This window comes from Nerophis ophidion, linkage group LG26 (genome assembly GCF_033978795.1).
Source record: "Nerophis ophidion isolate RoL-2023_Sa linkage group LG26, RoL_Noph_v1.0, whole genome shotgun sequence".
Lineage (NCBI taxonomy): Eukaryota > Metazoa > Chordata > Actinopteri > Syngnathiformes > Syngnathidae > Nerophis > Nerophis ophidion.
Window position 1 is genome coordinate 5958238 of NC_084636.1, and position 18949 is coordinate 5977186.

At 44.2% G+C, this 18949-nt stretch overlaps 1 protein-coding gene across 1 annotated transcript in view; it reads right to left on the minus strand.

Moving 5' to 3' along the window:
* crocc2 (ciliary rootlet coiled-coil, rootletin family member 2) overlaps positions 1-18949 on the minus strand; it is a 134678-nt gene that overhangs the window by 56282 nt on the left and 59447 nt on the right. The window contains exons 16-22 of the mRNA XM_061888423.1: positions 14587-14817; positions 6065-6258; positions 3389-3516; positions 3024-3193; positions 2789-2968; positions 1175-1297; positions 963-1106 (exon numbers count right to left, since the gene is read on the minus strand). Of these exons, the coding sequence (XP_061744407.1) occupies positions 963-1106; positions 1175-1297; positions 2789-2968; positions 3024-3193; positions 3389-3516; positions 6065-6258; positions 14587-14817 (1170 nt within the window). The remainder of the gene's footprint in view (positions 1-962; positions 1107-1174; positions 1298-2788; positions 2969-3023; positions 3194-3388; positions 3517-6064; positions 6259-14586; positions 14818-18949) is intronic.

Consider the following 18949-nt stretch of genomic DNA (forward strand, 5'->3'; position numbering starts at 1 on the left):
CCGAGCTGTACTGATCAGAAGGAGCTGCGCATGGACTTCATTTATAAGTAAAGGTAAGACCATAATTATGTTGTTTTTTTATTAAAAGTGCTTTTCATGATGGTATCCTTACATCACACTCAAATTTTTAAGCGCAGGCCTAAATTTACCGCGTGCCTTTGGTAAGTGCCGGAATGAGAAGAGGTTTTAAAACTGGGGCGGCCTAGCTCGGTTGGTAGAGCGGCCGTGTCAGCAACTTGAGGGTTGCAGGTTCGATTCCCGCTTCCGCCATCCTAGTCACTGCCGTTGTGTCCTTGGGCAAGACACTTTACCCACCTGCTCCCGGTGCCACCCACACTGGTTTAAATGTAACTTAGATATTGGGTTTCACAATGTAAAGTGCTTTGAGTCACTTGAGAAAAGCGCTATATAAATATAATTCACTTCACTTCACTAAAATAATTAGCGCATGCTTGCCTTTACCGCATGCCTGTGAGAAGAGGTTTTAAATTAATTAGCGCCCCGGCGGCGATTCAAGGAACTACGGTAGTTCTCACACTTCATTTATTGATTTATACATATTGCGTGTGTTTATATATATAAATAAAAATAGAGTTTAAACGACGTCCCTCCTGTCTGTGCTATACTGTCTTCTCCTCTTGTACACATAACATATACTATATTATTTTTAGCTTTTTATTATGTTTTAAATCCAGGATAGCAAATACCAAAATCCTGAATAGCCTAGAGACTTTCAAACGTTAGTGTTTTCATGCTCCAAACGCCAGTTGTCATATACAGCGAGAAGAAAAAAAGTATTTGGTGTGACAGCGTCATGCAAACAACCCTAAAGCTGAGCCAAAATCAATAGGAGTCTTTGCTAAATGGCACTACAGTAATTGCTACAAACGGCCTCTCCCACATCCAGGCGTCCCACGCGCCAAGTCAAACACATCTGGTCCTCCTCTTCAGAACTTTCTCACCTCTTGCTGGGCGACTTGGTTCCGTTGGCTCAGCTCCCGGACCTGCTGGCACCGACCCCGCTCGGCCACCTCGTGCGAGTTCACCGCCGCCTGGAACTCGGCTCGCAGCTTGTCCGTCTCGCGCCGCAGGGCGGATACTTCCTTCTGGGAGACAACCAGTCCGTTAAAAAGTTGAATGTGTCATCGGCGCTCGCCGGGTTGCTGATTCTGACCTTGTTCTCCTCCTGCGCAGCTAGCGCCTCACTTCGTGCGCGCCGCAGCTCCGTAGTCGCCGAGTCCAGATTCTGCTGCAGGCCCGACATCTTCTGCGCCATGGCTGCATTCTGGGACAAAGCCTGGGCACAGGAATCAAACATTAGAACAGAAGGCTGACTGCATGTAAAGAAACTAAATGCACCAAACATGGATAAATGTGGAGTGTTTTACATTTTTCCCATCATGCATTGCATGACTGTAATTTTTGAACGTTTTTTTATGGTGGTTGGACATTTTTCATTATATTCACAATGTTCAGTGAGCTAGTTGTGTTATGTGTGACCATGTGTGTTTACATTCATGTTAGTTACCCTTTTTTGTTGCACCATGACTAGGGAAGGTTGTTTGGATGCTGTGCTATTGTTCCAAAAAAAACAACCTATCAAGAGTCATTGATCTGGTTTACCCACATTGTCCAAAAGGTGGCAGTAAATATTATTATTATCCTACTGCAACACACTTCTTGTCAGGATCCTCAACAAGAACATCCAAAAGCCACAATACATACACAAATAGTGCTGCTAGGAATCTGATGAAAGTGCGGAAATACGACCATATCACACCAATTCTCAAATCCCTTCACTGGCTTCCTGTTCCACTCAAGATTGAATACAAAGTCTCCCTACTAACCCACCAGTGCCTCCATAGAAATGCCCCAACTCTACTTCAAAGAACTACTCACCCCCCAAATCCTCCACACGACACCTCCGCTCCGGACAGGCTAACCTCTTCCAACCTCTGAGGACAAAGCTACGAACAATAGGAGACCGGGGTTTCTGCTCTGCCGCTCCCAGTCTGTGGAACGCTCTCCCTGACCACCTGAGGGCACCACAGACTGTGGATTCCTACCCTTTTAGGTTACGGTTCGGTAGTTAACTTGGGCGCCGACTGCGTCGTACCTTAATAGCTGTTCAGCCAACCCTTTCAAGTCATGGTTCGGTAGTTAACCTGGGCGCCGACTGCGTTGTACCTCAATAGCTGTTCAGCCAACTCTTTTAAGTTACGGTTCGGTACTTAAGATGGGCGCCGAATGCGTCGTACCTCAATAGCTGTTCAGCCAACCCTTTTAAGTCACGGTTCGGTTGTTAACATGGGCGGCGACTGCGTCGTAGCTTAATAGCTGTTCAGCCAACCCTTTTAAGTTACGGTTTGGTAATTAACATGGGCGCCGACTGCGTCGTAGCTTGATAGCAGTTCAGCCAACGTTTTCAAGTTATGGTTCGGTAGTTGACGTGAGCGCCCATTGCGTCATTCCTTAATAGCAGTTCAGCCAACCCTTTTAAGATACGGTTCAGTAGTTAACATGGGCGCCGATTGCGTCGTTCCTTAAAAGCTGTTCAGTTAACCCTTTTAAGTCACTGTTCGGTGGTTAAAACATGAGCGGGGATGACTTTTTGATCAATGAGAGTTTTCTTTGAAAAAAAAAAAATTGAGCGTGTTAACATTGCAACTTTTTCTCCTTACATTTCACCTGTAAGCTCTTGTATTCCACTTGTTGAGGTTTTATTCTTTTGTAGTGGTATTTAAATCAATTGGTGAGCACTCTGACTTGTGAGACCGGAGAACATCACCTCCTGCTTCTCGCTCTCAGCCTGCAGGAGGATCTGCTGGCATCTCTGCTGCACTCGGAGCAGTTCCTCCTGGGCCTGCTGTACCTCCTCCTGGGCCTGCTGCACCTCCTTCCGGCTGCGGGCGTCCGACTCCTGCAAGCCAGCGCGCAGTTGCTCGGTCAGCGCGGCACACTGCTGCTCCTGCGGTGGAAAGCACCATGACACGAGTCCCGGTCACCTTGTTGCGGCATCAAACCTTGAGCCTGCGTTGAGCCTCCAGCTGCTCCCTGTGCTGTTCATCTCTGCTCTTTAGGCTCTGGAGGGCGTTCCTCTCCACCTGGACCCACTTCTCCTCCAAAATGCTGCGCTCCTGTGCAGCCTGCGCAAGCTGGTGCTCCGCGTCCAGACGCACCTGTGCAACATCACCTGCACACACACACCTCATTGACTTTAGTTGCTTCTACGGTTGAGCGCCATGTGACGTCACATGGATGGCGCTCGTGAGCAAAGTGCTGGGAAAATCAGCTCCACATGTCGAGCGGCCCAGCTGTCGGACACGTGAAATATGGTCCTCTGGTGGACCCTTTGGCCAGAGGAGGGTTGGCATGAGGGTCTACTCACGCGTCAAGGCCTCGTTAGCCGACAACATGCCGCGCTGCTCCGCCTCCAGGCGGCCGCACTCGGCCTGCAGGGACAAGGACAGCTCATGGCTCTGGAACAGACCGCTCTCCAGGGACTGCTTCTCAGCTCTGCGAGGTTGTGGGAAGACGTTTGAAGTGTGAGGTGTGGAAGCTCGTACAAAAATCCAGGCAGCCGGCATTACATTTCCGTAGTAAAGCGAGTTACTTCTATCAATCAATCAATTGTTGTTTATTTATATACAGTATCCAAGGGAATTTAAGTTGCTGGTCAATCCCAAGTTCTTTTGATGACACATAAACTGAGTTTAAATGATCACCCAGAACAGAATAGGTATTTAGCAATTTATTCCAAAGCTTTGGAGAGACCAACCTAAAAACAACACATTCAAATCGCGTCGCCTAGTTGATCGGAAAACCTTACGGAAGCGCTGTCTTTTTCAACATGTCCCTCGCCCCCACCCTTCCGGAACGAATACACATTTCTATTGTCCTCCTTAGCTGGGCACAGGATGAGATAAGAAGGGAGTATTGCTACTCCTCACATTCCTAAAGCCAAGGTTAACTTGCAGTGTACAATGGACATGAGATTATAAAATAGAAAGAGTACAAATGGAAAACACTAGCTATTTCAAATATGACTATAGAAGGAAATAACTCTTAAATATGGATATATGTAGATATCTATCTCCATCAAGCCCTAAATCACGAGTGTCTCAAAGGGCTGCACAAGCCACAACGACATCCTCGGTTACGATCCCACATCAGGGCAAGAAAAAACTCAACCCCTATGGCAGGGGTCGGGAACATTTTTGGCTGATAGAGCCATGAAAGCCAAATATTTTAAAGTGCATTTCCGCGAGAGCCATGTGTCGTATTTCTCAGACTATAAGTCGTAGTTTTTTTCATAGTTTGGCCGGGGGTGCGACTTATACTCAGGAGCGACTTATGTGTGAAATTATAAACACATTACAGTGAAATATCAAATAATATTATTTAGCTCATTCACGTAAGAGACTAGACCGGGGGTCAGCAACCCGCGGCCCTGGAGCCGCATGCGGCTCTTTAGCGCCGCCCCAGTGGCTCTCTGGAGCTTTTTCAATAATATATGAAAAATTAAAATGATGAGGGGGAAAACATTTTTTTATTTATTTATTATGGTTTCTGTAGAAGGACAAACATGACATAAACCACAAGGGTTAAGGTAGGGGATAGAATACAAATATTATACTTGTATATAAAAATACATATATATATATATATATATATAAAAGGTAGAAAAGCGCTATACAAGTACAACCCATTTACCATTTACCATATTGTAGGGTCCAGGTTAGTGCTGCAATAGACTCTTGGTATTTGTTCCATTGTGTTTACGTTGTGTTACGGTCCGGATGTTTCCCCGAAATATGTTTGTCATTCTTGTTTGGTTTGGGTTCACAGTGTGGCACATATTTGTAACTGTGTTAAAGTTGTTTATACGGCCACCCTCTGTCATGTCTGTGTGATCATGTTTTGTTTTAGTCATGTTCGGTTTTGTTTTTGGACACTTTGTGCACTTTTGTTTGTTTTGTCACCATAGCAACCCATTAATTTTCACCTTGTCCCCATGTCACACACCAGTTTTCACTAATCACCCCAGTATTATTTAAGCCACAGTTGCAAGGTAGTCAGCCTGGCAACATCACCATCTATCACCCTCTACTCACGTCATGCCTTATTTACGATCCACGCTGCTTGTTTCTTAGTCCCATGCCACGTAAGTGTTTTGGTTTATTTATGTCACAGTTATTGATTTTGTTTTTTTGTCAATAGTTCTGCCTTTGTGTTGGTTTTTGTTTTCATTAGTCAACTTTGTTCACCGCCAATGGGCACGCCCTTTGTTTGTCCCTTTGGGGCGGTATAGCTCGGTTGGTAGAGTGGCCGTGCCAGCAACTTGACAGTTGCAGGTTCGATTCCCGCATCCGCCATCCTAGTCACTGCCGTTGTGTCCTTGGGCAAGACACTTTACTCACCTGCTCCCAGTGCCACCCACACTGGTTTAAATGTAACTTAGATATTGGGTTTCACTATGTAAAGCGCTTTGAGTCACTAGAGAAAAGAGCTATATAAATATAATTCACTTCACTTTTTTGTAGTTATAGTGTTAAAATAAAAGATGTCTCTACCTTCACGCCATTTCCTGTCCAAGTTCACTTGCATCTCGGAGAAAAACAACCACCTCATAGTCCACGAATTGACACCCTCAGTGTGACCTCTATGGCTGTTGACCAAGTATGCATTGCATTCACTTGTGTGTGTGTGTGTCAAAGCCGTAGATATTATGTGATTGGGCTGGCACGCAAAGGCACGCCCCCAATATTGAATATTGTTGTCGGGGTGGAAATCGGGAGATTGGTTGGTGGCCCGGGAGATTTTCGGGATGGGCGCTGAAATTCGGGAAAATGGGGAGGGTTGGCAAGTATGACTGGGAGATGCAACAGCTCTGTACTTCTCCCTACGTCCGTGTACCTCTCCGTACAGCGGTGTTTTAAAAAGTCATAAATTCTTCTTTTTCAAACCGATATTTTCCGATATTAAAGCATTTATCGGCCGATAATACCGGCAGTCCCATATTACCGGTCGTTTCTAATCCACACCCTCAGCACTGAACACGAACCTGAGTACTTGCAGCTCCTGCACCAGGTCGCAGGTCTTTCGCTCGGTCGCGCTGAGTCGGACCTCCAGGCCGGCCTTGTCCTTGGCCAGCTCCTCCTTGTCGGCACCGGCCTTCTTGAGGGCGGCATGGTGCACCTGCAGCTGCTTCCTGCAATGCTGCAGCTCCTCCGACATGCTCTGCATCTGCCTGCTGGCCTGCACACGACACACACGTTGTCAAACTCACAGAACAGCTTATCTAGATTGCATGGAGTGGCACACGGTGGTTGACTTCATCATGGAGAGACAGACTGATACGAGCCTGATGTGTTGATATTGTTGTCCCAGTTTCCCTTCCATGCCAGACAACAATATTGTGTATTCTATTCATCTTATTTTTTTAAAGGCGTACTGAAATTAGATTTTCTTATTTAAACGGGGATAGCAGGTCCATTCTATGTGTCATACTTGATCATTTCGCGATATTGCCATATTTTTGCTGAAAGGATTTAGTAGAGAACATCAACGATAAACTTAGCAACTTTTGGTCGCTTGCTTGTACCGGAAGTAGCAGACGATGTGCGCGTGACATCACGGGTTGTGGAGCTCCTCACATCTGAACATTGTTTACAATAATAGCCACCAGTAGCGAGAGCGATTCGGACCGAGAAAGCGACGATTTCCCCATTAATTTGAGCGAGGATGAAAGATTTGTGGATGAGGAAAGTAAGAGTGAAGGACTAGAAAATATTTTTTTTTTAAAAGAAGGCAGTGGGAGCGATTCAGATGTTATTAGACACATTTACTAGGATAATTCTAGAAAATCCCTTATCTGCTCATCGTGTTACTAGTGTTTTAGTGAGATTATATGGTCGTACCTGTACAACCTGAAAGTGGGAGGGGTGTGGCCAGGTGTGTGGTGACAGCCAGTGTCTACGAGGGAAGCCACGTTTCTCGACGAGGCGAAGGCAGCCGTTGGGGCTGGGCTGAGATTTTTTTCCCTCCTCCACGGTGGAAGCATCCGACGGTCGGGGGTGGCCGGTGGGAGGAGGCAAGAAAGTCGCAGCTGCCTCTTTGAGAGGTGCAAGAGGAACGACGCAAGCTCTCCACTCATGTCTACGGTAAGAGCCGGCTTATTACCACAATTTTCTCACCGAAACCTGCCGGTTGACATGTGGCAGGGAACCATGTTCGTTTGACCGCTCTGTTCCATGGTAAAGCTTCACCGTCATCTTTCAGGAATGTAAACAAGGAAACCAGGAAACACCGGCTGTGTTTGTGTTGCTAAAGGCGGCCGCAATACACCGCTTCCCACCTACATCTTTCTTCTTTGACGTCTCCATTATTAATTGAACAATTTGCAAAAGATTCAGCAACACAGATGTCCGTAATACTGTGGACTTATGTCATGAAAGCAGACGACTTATAGCTGGGATCAGTGCTGGAACAAAATGTCCTCTACAATGCGTGACGTCACGCGAACGGGTCATCATACCGCGACGTTTTAGCATGATACTTCAGCGCGAAATTTAAAATTGTCATTTAATAAACTAAAAAGACTGTATTGGCAAGTGTTGCAATGTTAATATTTCATCATTGATATATAAACTATCAGACTGCGTGGTGGCTAGTAGTGGCTTTCAGTAGGCCTTTCACTTACAATACTGACTTTTTTCCTCAAACCAATTACGTGCAGTAGAACAGAACATTTTTTTTATTTCCTTTTCATATACTATTCCAATTTATTTTAATTGGCGTATTTAGTTCAGGTATTAATCAGGTAAATGATCGCATTGACACACTACTTATTTTGACCAGTTAGAGATGCTACCTCAGTAGAAGCATTTAAGTCCCATCTTAAAACTTATTTGTATACTCTGGCCTTTAAATAGACTCCCTTTTTAGACCAGTTGATCTGCTGTTTCTTTTCTGCTCTGCCACCATCTCCTTCGTGGGCACAGATTCGGCGACCACAAGTAACGCGCTAGCTGTCCAAAGTCGGGACCCAGGGTGGACCACTCATCTGTGTATCAGCTGGGGACATTTCTGCGCTGTTGACCTGTCTCCACTCAAGATGGTCTCCTGCTGGCCCCACTATGGACTGGACTCTCACTATTATGTTATATCCACTATGAACTGGACTCTCACTATTATGTTAGATCCACTATGGACTGGACTCTCACTATTATGTTAGATCCACTATTGACTGGACTCTCACTATTATGTTAGATCCACTATGAACTGGACTCTCACTATTATGTTAGATCCACTATGGACTGGACTCTCACTATTCTGTTAGATCCACTATGGACTGGACTCTCACTATTATGTTGGATCCACTATGGACTGGACTCTCACAATATTATGTTAGATCCACTATGGACTGGACTCTCACTATTATGTTAGATCCACTATGAACTGGACTCTCACTATTATGTTAGATCCACTATGGACTGGACTCTCACAATATTATGTTAGATCCACTATGGACTGGACTCTCACTATTATGTTAGATCCAGTATGGACTGGACTCTCACTATTCTGTTAGATCCACTATGGACTGAACTCTCACAATATTATGTTAGATCCACTATGGACTGGACTCTCACTATCATGCTAAATCCAGTATGGACTGGACTCTCACTATTCTGTTAGATCCACTATGGACTGAACTCTCACAATATTATGTTAGATCCACTATGAACTGGACTCTCACTATTATGTTAGACCCACTATGGACTGGACTCTCACACTATTCTGTTAGATCCACTATGGACTTAACTCTCACTATTATGCTGAATCCACTACTGACTGGACTCTCACTATTATGTTAGATCCACTATGGACTGGACTCTCACAATATTATGTTAGATCCACTATGGACTGGACTCTCACTATTATGTTAGATCCATTATGGACTGGACTCTTACTATTTTGCTCAGTCCACTATGGAGTGGACTCTCACTATTATGTTAGATCCACTATGGACTGGACTCTCACGCTATTATGTTAGATCCACTATGGACTGGACTCTCACTATTATGTTGGATCCACTATAGACTGGACTCTCACTATTATGTTGGATTCACTATGGACTGGACTCTCACAATATTAGGTTAGATCAGCTATGGACTGGACTCTCAGTATTATGTAGGATCCACTATGGACTGGACCCTCACTATTATGTTAGATCCACTATGGACTGGACTCTCACACTATTAAGTTAGATCCACTATGGACTGGACTCTCACTATTATGTTAGATCCACTATGGACTTGACTCTCACTATTATGCTAAATCCCGTATGGACTGGACTCTCAGTATTATGTTAGATCCACTATGGACTGGACTCTCACTATTATGTTAGATCCACTATGGACTGGACTCACACTATTATGTAAGATCCACTATGGACTGGACTCTCACACTATTATGTTAGATCCACTATGGACTGGACTCACACTATTATGTTAGATCCACTATGGACTGAAGTCTCACACTATTATGTCAGATCCACTATGGACTGGACTCTCACACTATTATGTTAGATCCACTATGGACTGGACTCTCACTATTATGTTAGATCCACTATGGACTAGACTCTCACGCTATCATGTTAGTTCCACTATGGACTGGACTCTCACTATTATGTTAGATCCACTATGGACTGGACTCTCACTATTATGTTTGATCCACTATGGACTGGACTCTCACACTATTAAGTTAGATCCACAATGGACTGGATTCTCACTATTATGTTAGATCAACTATGGACTTGACTCTCACTATTATGCTAAATCCCGTATGGACTGGACTCTTACTATTATGTTGGATACACTATGGACTATCCATCCATCCATTTTCTACCGCTTATTCCCTTTTGGGGTCGCGGGGGGCGCTGGCGCCTATCTCAGCTTCAATCGGGCGGAAGGCGGGGTACACCCTGGACAAGTCGCCACCTCATCGCAGACACTATGGACTAGACTCTCACTATTATGTTGGATCCACTATGGACTGGACTTTCACACTATTATGTTAGATCCACTATGGACTGGACTCTCACACTATTATGTTAGATCCACTATGGACTGGACTTTCACACTATTATGTTAGATCCACTATGGACTGGACTCTCACACTATTATGTTAGATCCACTATGGACTGGACTCTCACTATCATGCTAAATCCAGTATGGACTGGACTCTCACTATTCTGTTAGATCCACTATGGACTGAACTCTCACAATATTATGTTAGATCCACTATGAACTGGACTCTCACTATTATGTTAGACCCACTATGGACTGGACTCTCACACTATTCTGTTAGATCCACTATGGACTTAACTCTCACTATTATGCTGAATCCACTACTGACTGGACTCTCACTATTATGTTAGATCCACTATGGACTGGACTCTCACAATATTATGTTAGATCCACTATGGACTGGACTCTCACTATTATGTTAGATCCATTATGGACTGGACTCTTACTATTTTGCTCAGTCCACTATGGAGTGGACTCTCACTATTATGTTAGATCCACTATGGACTGGACTCTCACGCTATTATGTTAGATCCACTATGGACTGGACTCTCACTATTATGTTGGATCCACTATAGACTGGACTCTCACTATTATGTTGGATTCACTATGGACTGGACTCTCACAATATTAGGTTAGATCAGCTATGGACTGGACTCTCAGTATTATGTAGGATCCACTATGGACTGGACCCTCACTATTATGTTAGATCCACTATGGACTGGACTCTCACACTATTAAGTTAGATCCACTATGGACTGGACTCTCACTATTATGTTAGATCCACTATGGACTTGACTCTCACTATTATGCTAAATCCCGTATGGACTGGACTCTCAGTATTATGTTAGATCCACTATGGACTGGACTCTCACTATTATGTTAGATCCACTATGGACTGGACTCACACTATTATGTAAGATCCACTATGGACTGGACTCTCACACTATTATGTTAGATCCACTATGGACTGGACTCACACTATTATGTTAGATCCACTATGGACTGAAGTCTCACACTATTATGTCAGATCCACTATGGACTGGACTCTCACACTATTATGTTAGATCCACTATGGACTGGACTCTCACTATTATGTTAGATCCACTATGGACTAGACTCTCACGCTATCATGTTAGTTCCACTATGGACTGGACTCTCACTATTATGTTAGATCCACTATGGACTGGACTCTCACTATTATGTTGGAGCCACTATGGACTTGACTCTCACTATTATGTTTGATCCACTATGGACTGGACTCTCACACTATTAAGTTAGATCCACAATGGACTGGATTCTCACTATTATGTTAGATCAACTATGGACTTGACTCTCACTATTATGCTAAATCCCGTATGGACTGGACTCTTACTATTATGTTGGATACACTATGGACTATCCATCCATCCATTTTCTACCGCTTATTCCCTTTTGGGGACGCGGGGGGCGCTGGCGCCTATCTCAGCTTCAATCGGGCGGAAGGCGGGGTACACCCTGGACAAGTCGCCACCTCATCGCAGACACTATGGACTAGATTCTCACTATTATGTTGGATACACTATGGACTATCCATCCATCCATTTTCTACCGCTTATTCCCTTTTGGGGTCGCGGGGGGCGCTGGCGCCTATCTCAGCTTCAATCGGGCGGAAGGCGGGGTGCACCCTGGACAAGTCGCCACCTCATCGCAGACACTATGGACTAGACTCTCACTATTATGTTGGATCCACTATGGACTGGACTTTCACACTATTATGTTAGATCCACTATGGACTGGACTCACACTATTATGTTAGATCCACTATGTACTTGACTCTCACTATTATGCTAAATCCAGTATGGACTGAAGTCTCACACTATTATGTCAGATCCACTATGGACTGGACTCTCACACTACTATGTTAAATCCACTATGGACTGGACTCTCACTATTATGTTAGATCCACTATGTACTTGACTCTCACTATTATGCTAAATCCAGTATGGACTGAAGTCTCACACTATTATGTCAGATCCACTATGGACTGGACTCTCACACTACTATGTTAAATACACTATGGACTTGACTCTCACTATTATGCTAAATCCCGTATGGACTGGACTCTTACTATTATGTTGGATACACTATGGACTATCCATCCATCCATTTTCTACCGCTTATTCCCTTTTGGGGTCGCGGGGGGCGCTGGCGCCTATCTCAGCTTCAATCGGGCGGAAGGCGGGGTGCACCCTGGACAAGTCGCCACCTCATCGCAGACACTATGGACTAGACTCTCACTATTATGTTGGATCCACTATGGACTGGACTTTCACACTATCATGTTAGATCCACTATGGACTGGACTCACACTATTATGTTAGATCCACTATGTACTTGACTCTCACTATTATGCTAAATCCAGTATGGACTGAAGTCTCACACTATTATGTCAGATCCACTATGGACTGGACTCTCACACTACTATGTTATATCCACTATGGACTGGACTCTCACTATTATGTTAGATCCACTATGTACTTGACTCTCACTATTATGCTAAATCCAGTATGGACTGAAGTCTCACACTATTATGTCAGATCCACTATGGACTGGACTCTCACACTACTATGTTAAATCCACTATGGACTGGACTCTCACGCTATCATGTTAGTTCCACTATGGACTGGACTCTCACTATTATGTTAGATCCACTATGGACTGGACTCTCACTATTATGTTGGATCCACTATGGACTGGACTTTCACACTATTAAGTTAGATCCACAATGGACTGGACTCTCACTATTATGCTAGATCCACTATGGACTGGACTCTCACTATTTGGCTTGGTCCACTATGGACTGGACTCTCACTATTATGTTTGATCCACTGTGGAATGGACTCTCACACTATTATGTTAGATCCAATATGGACTGGACTCTCACTATTATATTAGATCCACTATGGACTGGACTCTCACTATTAAGTTAGATCCGCTATGGACTGGACTCTCACTATAAAAAAAAGAAAGTTGTGTAATAAAGACACTAATTAACCTTCATATTGGCATGCACCCCCCTGGAATCAATGCAACTCCTGTAAGTGTGCAACTGTCATGTCTGTTGATCATGTTTTTGTTTGGCCATGTGCTGTTTGTTTTTTGGACACTCGGTTCCTGTTTTTGCGCTTCCTTGTTTGCTTTGTTACCATGCCAACCAATGAGTTTCACCTGTCATGTCACGCACCTGATTTTGTTTGGACTCACACACCTTTTCAATCACCTGTATTATTTAAACCGAAATTTGCCAGGAAGTCAGCCTGGCGACTTTACCTTTACTCACGTCATGCCATGTTTACGATTCCCGCTGCTTGTTTCTTGGTCCCATGCCACGTAAGTTTTTGGTTTGTTTAAAGCCACAGTTAGTATCTTTTTTTGTCCATAGTTCTGCCTTTGTGCTAGTTTGGTTTTCATTAGTCAAGTTTGTTTTCCGCCATTGTGCGCGCCTTTTGTTTGCCTTTTTTTTTTTGTGTATTTATAGTGTAAAAATAATATATGTTTTTACCTTCACGTCTTGCCCGCGCCAACTTTCCTTTGCCTTCCGGAAAAACAAACCCCATAGCCCACGTTTTGACAGCAACAAGGAACATGGTAATGTAATCTTGTCTATCTGAGCCTGTATCGCTTCTGGAGGAATCCTTCACGTGAGTACAATCTTTAACAAGTTACAAAGCTGGGGTCAAGATCAGTTCAACGTTGTATCAGTTAAAAAAAGATAAACATTGGTCTGATCTCATGAATGGAATCAAGACATGTCTAGTTGAGTCAAAGTATCAGTGCATAGACCTGGTATGGGACTGACACCAACATTCCCAGTATGACCCCCTCCTAAGGAACAACTTCTAAAAGGGATGATATTTATTGCAGTGCAGCAGCGGCTTTCAAAAACAAACAAAGGCATTTGATTCCATCCATGCTAAATTGAAGTGCAGGTAAATATTAGCACGCTTGGCGTTAAGCAAACACCACCTGGACCAAACCTGAGTTTTGTGCGCTTTTTTTTTTTTAAACGCCGGCTTCGTTTATTTTGACGGATAGGTTATCGAAAAGTGTTAGGATGGAATTTGTCAATTTATTGATTTAAAAGCTTGACAGAAAAAAAAAAAGCTAGGTGAGGTCCCGGATCTCACATCCAGGATAGATAACAAAGCCAGAGAGGATTCTTTTCATTCTTCGGCAGGCAAAGATCTGCTTTTGGTCGAGCGAAGAATGAGAACGGCTCGCCGTGCAAATTTACGAGCACTCTGATCCTCCATTTATCTTCCTCACTTTTGTGCACTCGCATCTCTTCCCCGGCGACTCGTAAAAAAGACAGACCAGGTCCATTAATACCGCACTGGACTTTAGAAAGTATGCGTCTATTTTCACCAGGTTCATTTGAAGAAGACAATAAGTTATTTACTACCCCTTCTCTGCGGTAGCTCTTTGTGGTTCAGGTTGAAGGAGTGGGGTCTCTGACCTGAGAGTGCTGCTCCAGGATTCGGGTCTTCTCCTTCTGGAGGAGGTCCAGGTCCTCCTCCAGCTTGTGGCGCAGGGCCTGCAGGTGATGGTGCGAGCTCTCCAGGGATTTCTTCTCCGAAAGCAGGTTCATCTTCTCCTGCTTCAGCCGGGACGCTTCATCCCGGGATGACGCTTGGTCCGCTTCTGCCTGCCGCCGTCCGTCACTGAGTCGAGCCTTCTCAGCCTCGGCCTGGAAGGCACACAGGTGGGTTCAGGCCGGAACCGTAACCGTTTTGTTCGGCGAGGTAACAAAAATAACAGAGCTAGACCACGTTTGTCGACCTAAAGTCGAAAGGAGATTTGCTGCAAAGAAAGGAGTTTAATGGTCAAGTTCTTTGAATATTTAAACACAACTCTTTTGCTGGAATGATCTAAGTATGTTGAAATACCGTATTTACGCATCTAGACTTACATAAAAGGGCTGTTTGCGAAACTTGTTCGAAGTAACAATTTTGAAATTAAAGTACAAACCCCGTTTCCATTCGAGTTGGGAAATTGTGTTTGATGTAAATATAAACGGAATACAATGATTTCCAAATCCTTTTCAACCCATATTCAGTTGAATATGCTACAAAGACAACATATTTGATGTTCAAATAATCATTAACTTTAGAATTTGATGCCAGCCACACGTGACAAAGAATTTGGGAAAGGTGCCAATACATAATGATAAAGTTGAGGAATGCTCATCAAACACTTATTTGGAACATCCCACAGGTGTGCAGGCTAATTGGGAACAGGTGGGTGCCATGATTGGGTATAAAAACAGCTTCCGAAAAAAATGCTCAGTCTTTCACAAGAAAGGATGGGGCGAGGTACACCCCTTTGTCCACAACTGCGTGAGCAAATAGTCAAACAGTTTAAGAACAACGTTTCTCAAAGTGCAATTGCAAGAAATTTAGGGATTTCAACATCTACGCGCAGTAATATCATCAAAAGGTTCAGAGAATCTGGAAAAAATCACTCCAGGTAAGCGGCGTGGCCGGAAACCAACATTGAATGACCGTGACCTTCCATCCCTCAGACGGCACTGTATCAAAAACCGACATCAATCTCTAAAGGATATCACCACATGGGCTCAGGAACACTTCAGAAAACCACTGTCACTAAATACAGTTCGTCGCTACATCTGTAAGTGCAAGTTAAAGCTCTACTATGCAAAGCGAAAGCCATCTATCAACAACATCCAGAAACGCCACCGGCTTCTCTGGGCCCGAGATCATCTAAGATGGACTGATGCAAAGTGGAAAAGTGTTCTGTGGTCTGACGAGTCCACATTTCAAATTGTTTTTGGAAATATTCGACATCGTGTCATCCAGACGAAAGGGGAAGCGAACCATCCAGACTGTTATGAACGCAAAGTTCAAAAGCCAGCATCTGTGATGGTATGGGGGTGCATTAGTGCCCAAGGCATGGATAACTTACAGATCTGTGAAGGCACCATTAATGCTGAAAGGTACATACAGATTTTGGAACAACATATGCTGCCATCTAAGCGCCGTCTTTTTCATGGTCGCCCCTGCTTATTTCAGCAAGACAATGCCAAGCCACATTCAGCACGTGTTACAACCGCGTGGCTTCATAAAAAAAGAGTGCGGGTACTTTACTTGCCCGCCTGCAGTCCAGACCTGTCTCCCATGGAAAATGTGTGGCGCATTATGAAGCCTAAAATACGACAGCGGAGACCCCGGACTGTTGAACGACTGAAGCTCTACATAAAACAAGAATGGGAAAGAATTCCACTTTCAAAGCTTCAACAATTAGTTTCCTCAGTTCCCAAATGTTTATTGAGTGTTGTTAAAAGAAAAGGTGATGTAACACAGTGGTGAACATGCCCTTTCCCAACTACTTTGGCACGTGTTGCAGCCATGAAATTCTAATTTAATTATTATTTGCAAAAGAAAAAAAAGAAGTTTATGAGTTTGAACATCAAATATCTTGTCTTTGTAGTGCATTCAACTGAATATGGGTTGAAAAGGATTTGCAAATCATTGTATTCTGTTTATATTTACATCTAACACAATTCCTCAACTCATATGGAAACGGGGTTTGTAAAAAGATGAGCAGTAGGGCGGTGTCACGTACATCGTAGCTCTCATCCAAAGCTAGCTGAAGCTCCATGTTTCCAGCGATGGTCTCAACCCACCTCGTTACAGTGCGTCGAGAGAGTGACACGTTCTCAAATGCGCCCCTCTTCTCTGGGCATATCAGCGAAACAGAGTCCAGTAAGCACTCCTTAATAAACTCTCCGTCAGAAAACGCCGTACTTTTTCTGGCGATTTGGTGAGAAATGACGAAACTTGTACTGACGGCTGCATATCTTGGGCTGTGAAATTTGGTAAAAAGTCCTTGTCGGATTTGCAGTTTTACCATCGACGCATCAGCCTCTATTGCGTGCGCTCCATTAGACAGAGTCCGCTATTTTTCCTCCTGCTTCGGCGTGTAGTGGCGATTCAAATTACATTCTTTAAACCAGGGGTCTCAAACTCATTTTGCCTGAGGGCCGCTGGATGCAGAAACTGGGTGAGTTTGGGCCGCAAGAAAAGATTTCTTAATAAATCCAACCTGCACTTTTTAATGAATGGACCTTCATTGAATGGCGAACCCTCCCGATATTTCCAGGTGACTTCCGAATTTCGGTGCACCTCCCGACAATTGCCCGAGGGCAATCATTCTCCCGACATGTGTGCTTGTTTTCACACGGCCAACAGTATTAAAGGAATGCCTATTCCGCCCTATGCAATTCATCGAATCCGCCTTTTCATCGTATTGAGAGAGTGCCGGCCCAGCTTTCGGTCATATGAGGCTTCAACAGACACATGTACGTGTCTGCAAGACATACTTGATCAACAGCCATACAGGTCACACTGAAGGTGGCCGTATAAAACAAGTTATCACTGTTACAAATATGCGCCACACTGTGAACCCACACTAAACAAGAATGACAAACACATTTTGGGAGAACATCTACACCGTAACGCAATATAAACACAACAGAACAAATACCCAGAACACCTTGCAGCCCTAACTGTCCACCTCAACCCACGCACGGCGGGATGGTGGGGGTGTCCTCCCGAAATGTGTTTGTCATTCTTGTTTGGTGTGGGTTCACAGTGTGGCGCCTATTTGTAACAGTGTTACAGTTGTTTATACGGCCACCTGTGTGACCTGTATGGCTATCCTTGACGTACAATTACAGAAGCCATACGCAACATGGGGTTGGGCCGGCACGCTGTTTGAATGATAAAGAGGCGCACTCGATGACGCGTGTGTCCAAGAGCCAGGTATAAAATATGGCTGGACTGAAATGCTGTTAGTACAGGTTGTAGAAGGCGTTAAAGGCAGTGTCAAAATGGCCCCCATTGAACGTTGTTGGTTGCGAGAGAATCAACAGATGTTCGAGAGAATGATTGTTCTGGAATGATTGAATTTTGGGAGTCTCCATTATCGAGTATATCGAAAAATCGCCCAGCCCTAATACAAATAATGCTTTTCAAAACAAAAGCAGAATCGTTGTATTGCACCCTCGACATAAATAAATTTTTAAAGGCCTACTGAAATTAGATGTTCTTATTTAAACGGGGATAGCAGGTCCATTCTATGTGTCATACTTGATCATTTCGCGATATTGCCATATTTTTGCTGAAAGGATTTAGTAGAGATAATCGACGATAAAGTTAGCAACTTTGGTCGCTAATAAAAAAAGCCTTGCCTGTACTGGAAGTAGCAGACGATTTGTGCGTGACGTCATGGGTTGTGGAGCTCCTCACATCTGAACAGTGTTTACAATCATGGCCACCAGCAGCGTGAGCGATTCGGATCGAGAAAGCGACAATTTCCCCATCAATTTGTGCGCGGATCAAAGATTCGTGGATGAGGAAAGTGAGAGTGAAGGACTAGAAGAAAAAAAAAAGGGCAAGGGCAGTGGGAGCGATTCAGATGTTATGAGACACATTTACCAGGATAATTCTGGAAAATCCCTTATCTGCTTATTGTGTTACAAGTGTTTTAGTGAAATTTTATGGTACCTGAAAGTCGGAAGGGTGTGGCCACAGGTGTGGTGACCGCCAATGTCTCCGGTGGGAGGATGTAAGAGAGTCCGCACCTGCAGGAGGACGCAAGCTCCGCTCACGTCTACGGTAAGAGCCGACTTATTACCACCATTTTCTCACCGAAACCTGCCGGTTTACATGTGGTAGAGAACCATGTTCGCTTGACCGCTCTGTTCCATGGTAAAGCTTCACCGTCATCTTTCAGGAATGTAAACAAGGAAACCAGGAAACACCGGCTGTGTTTGTGTTGCTAAAGGCGGCCGCAATACA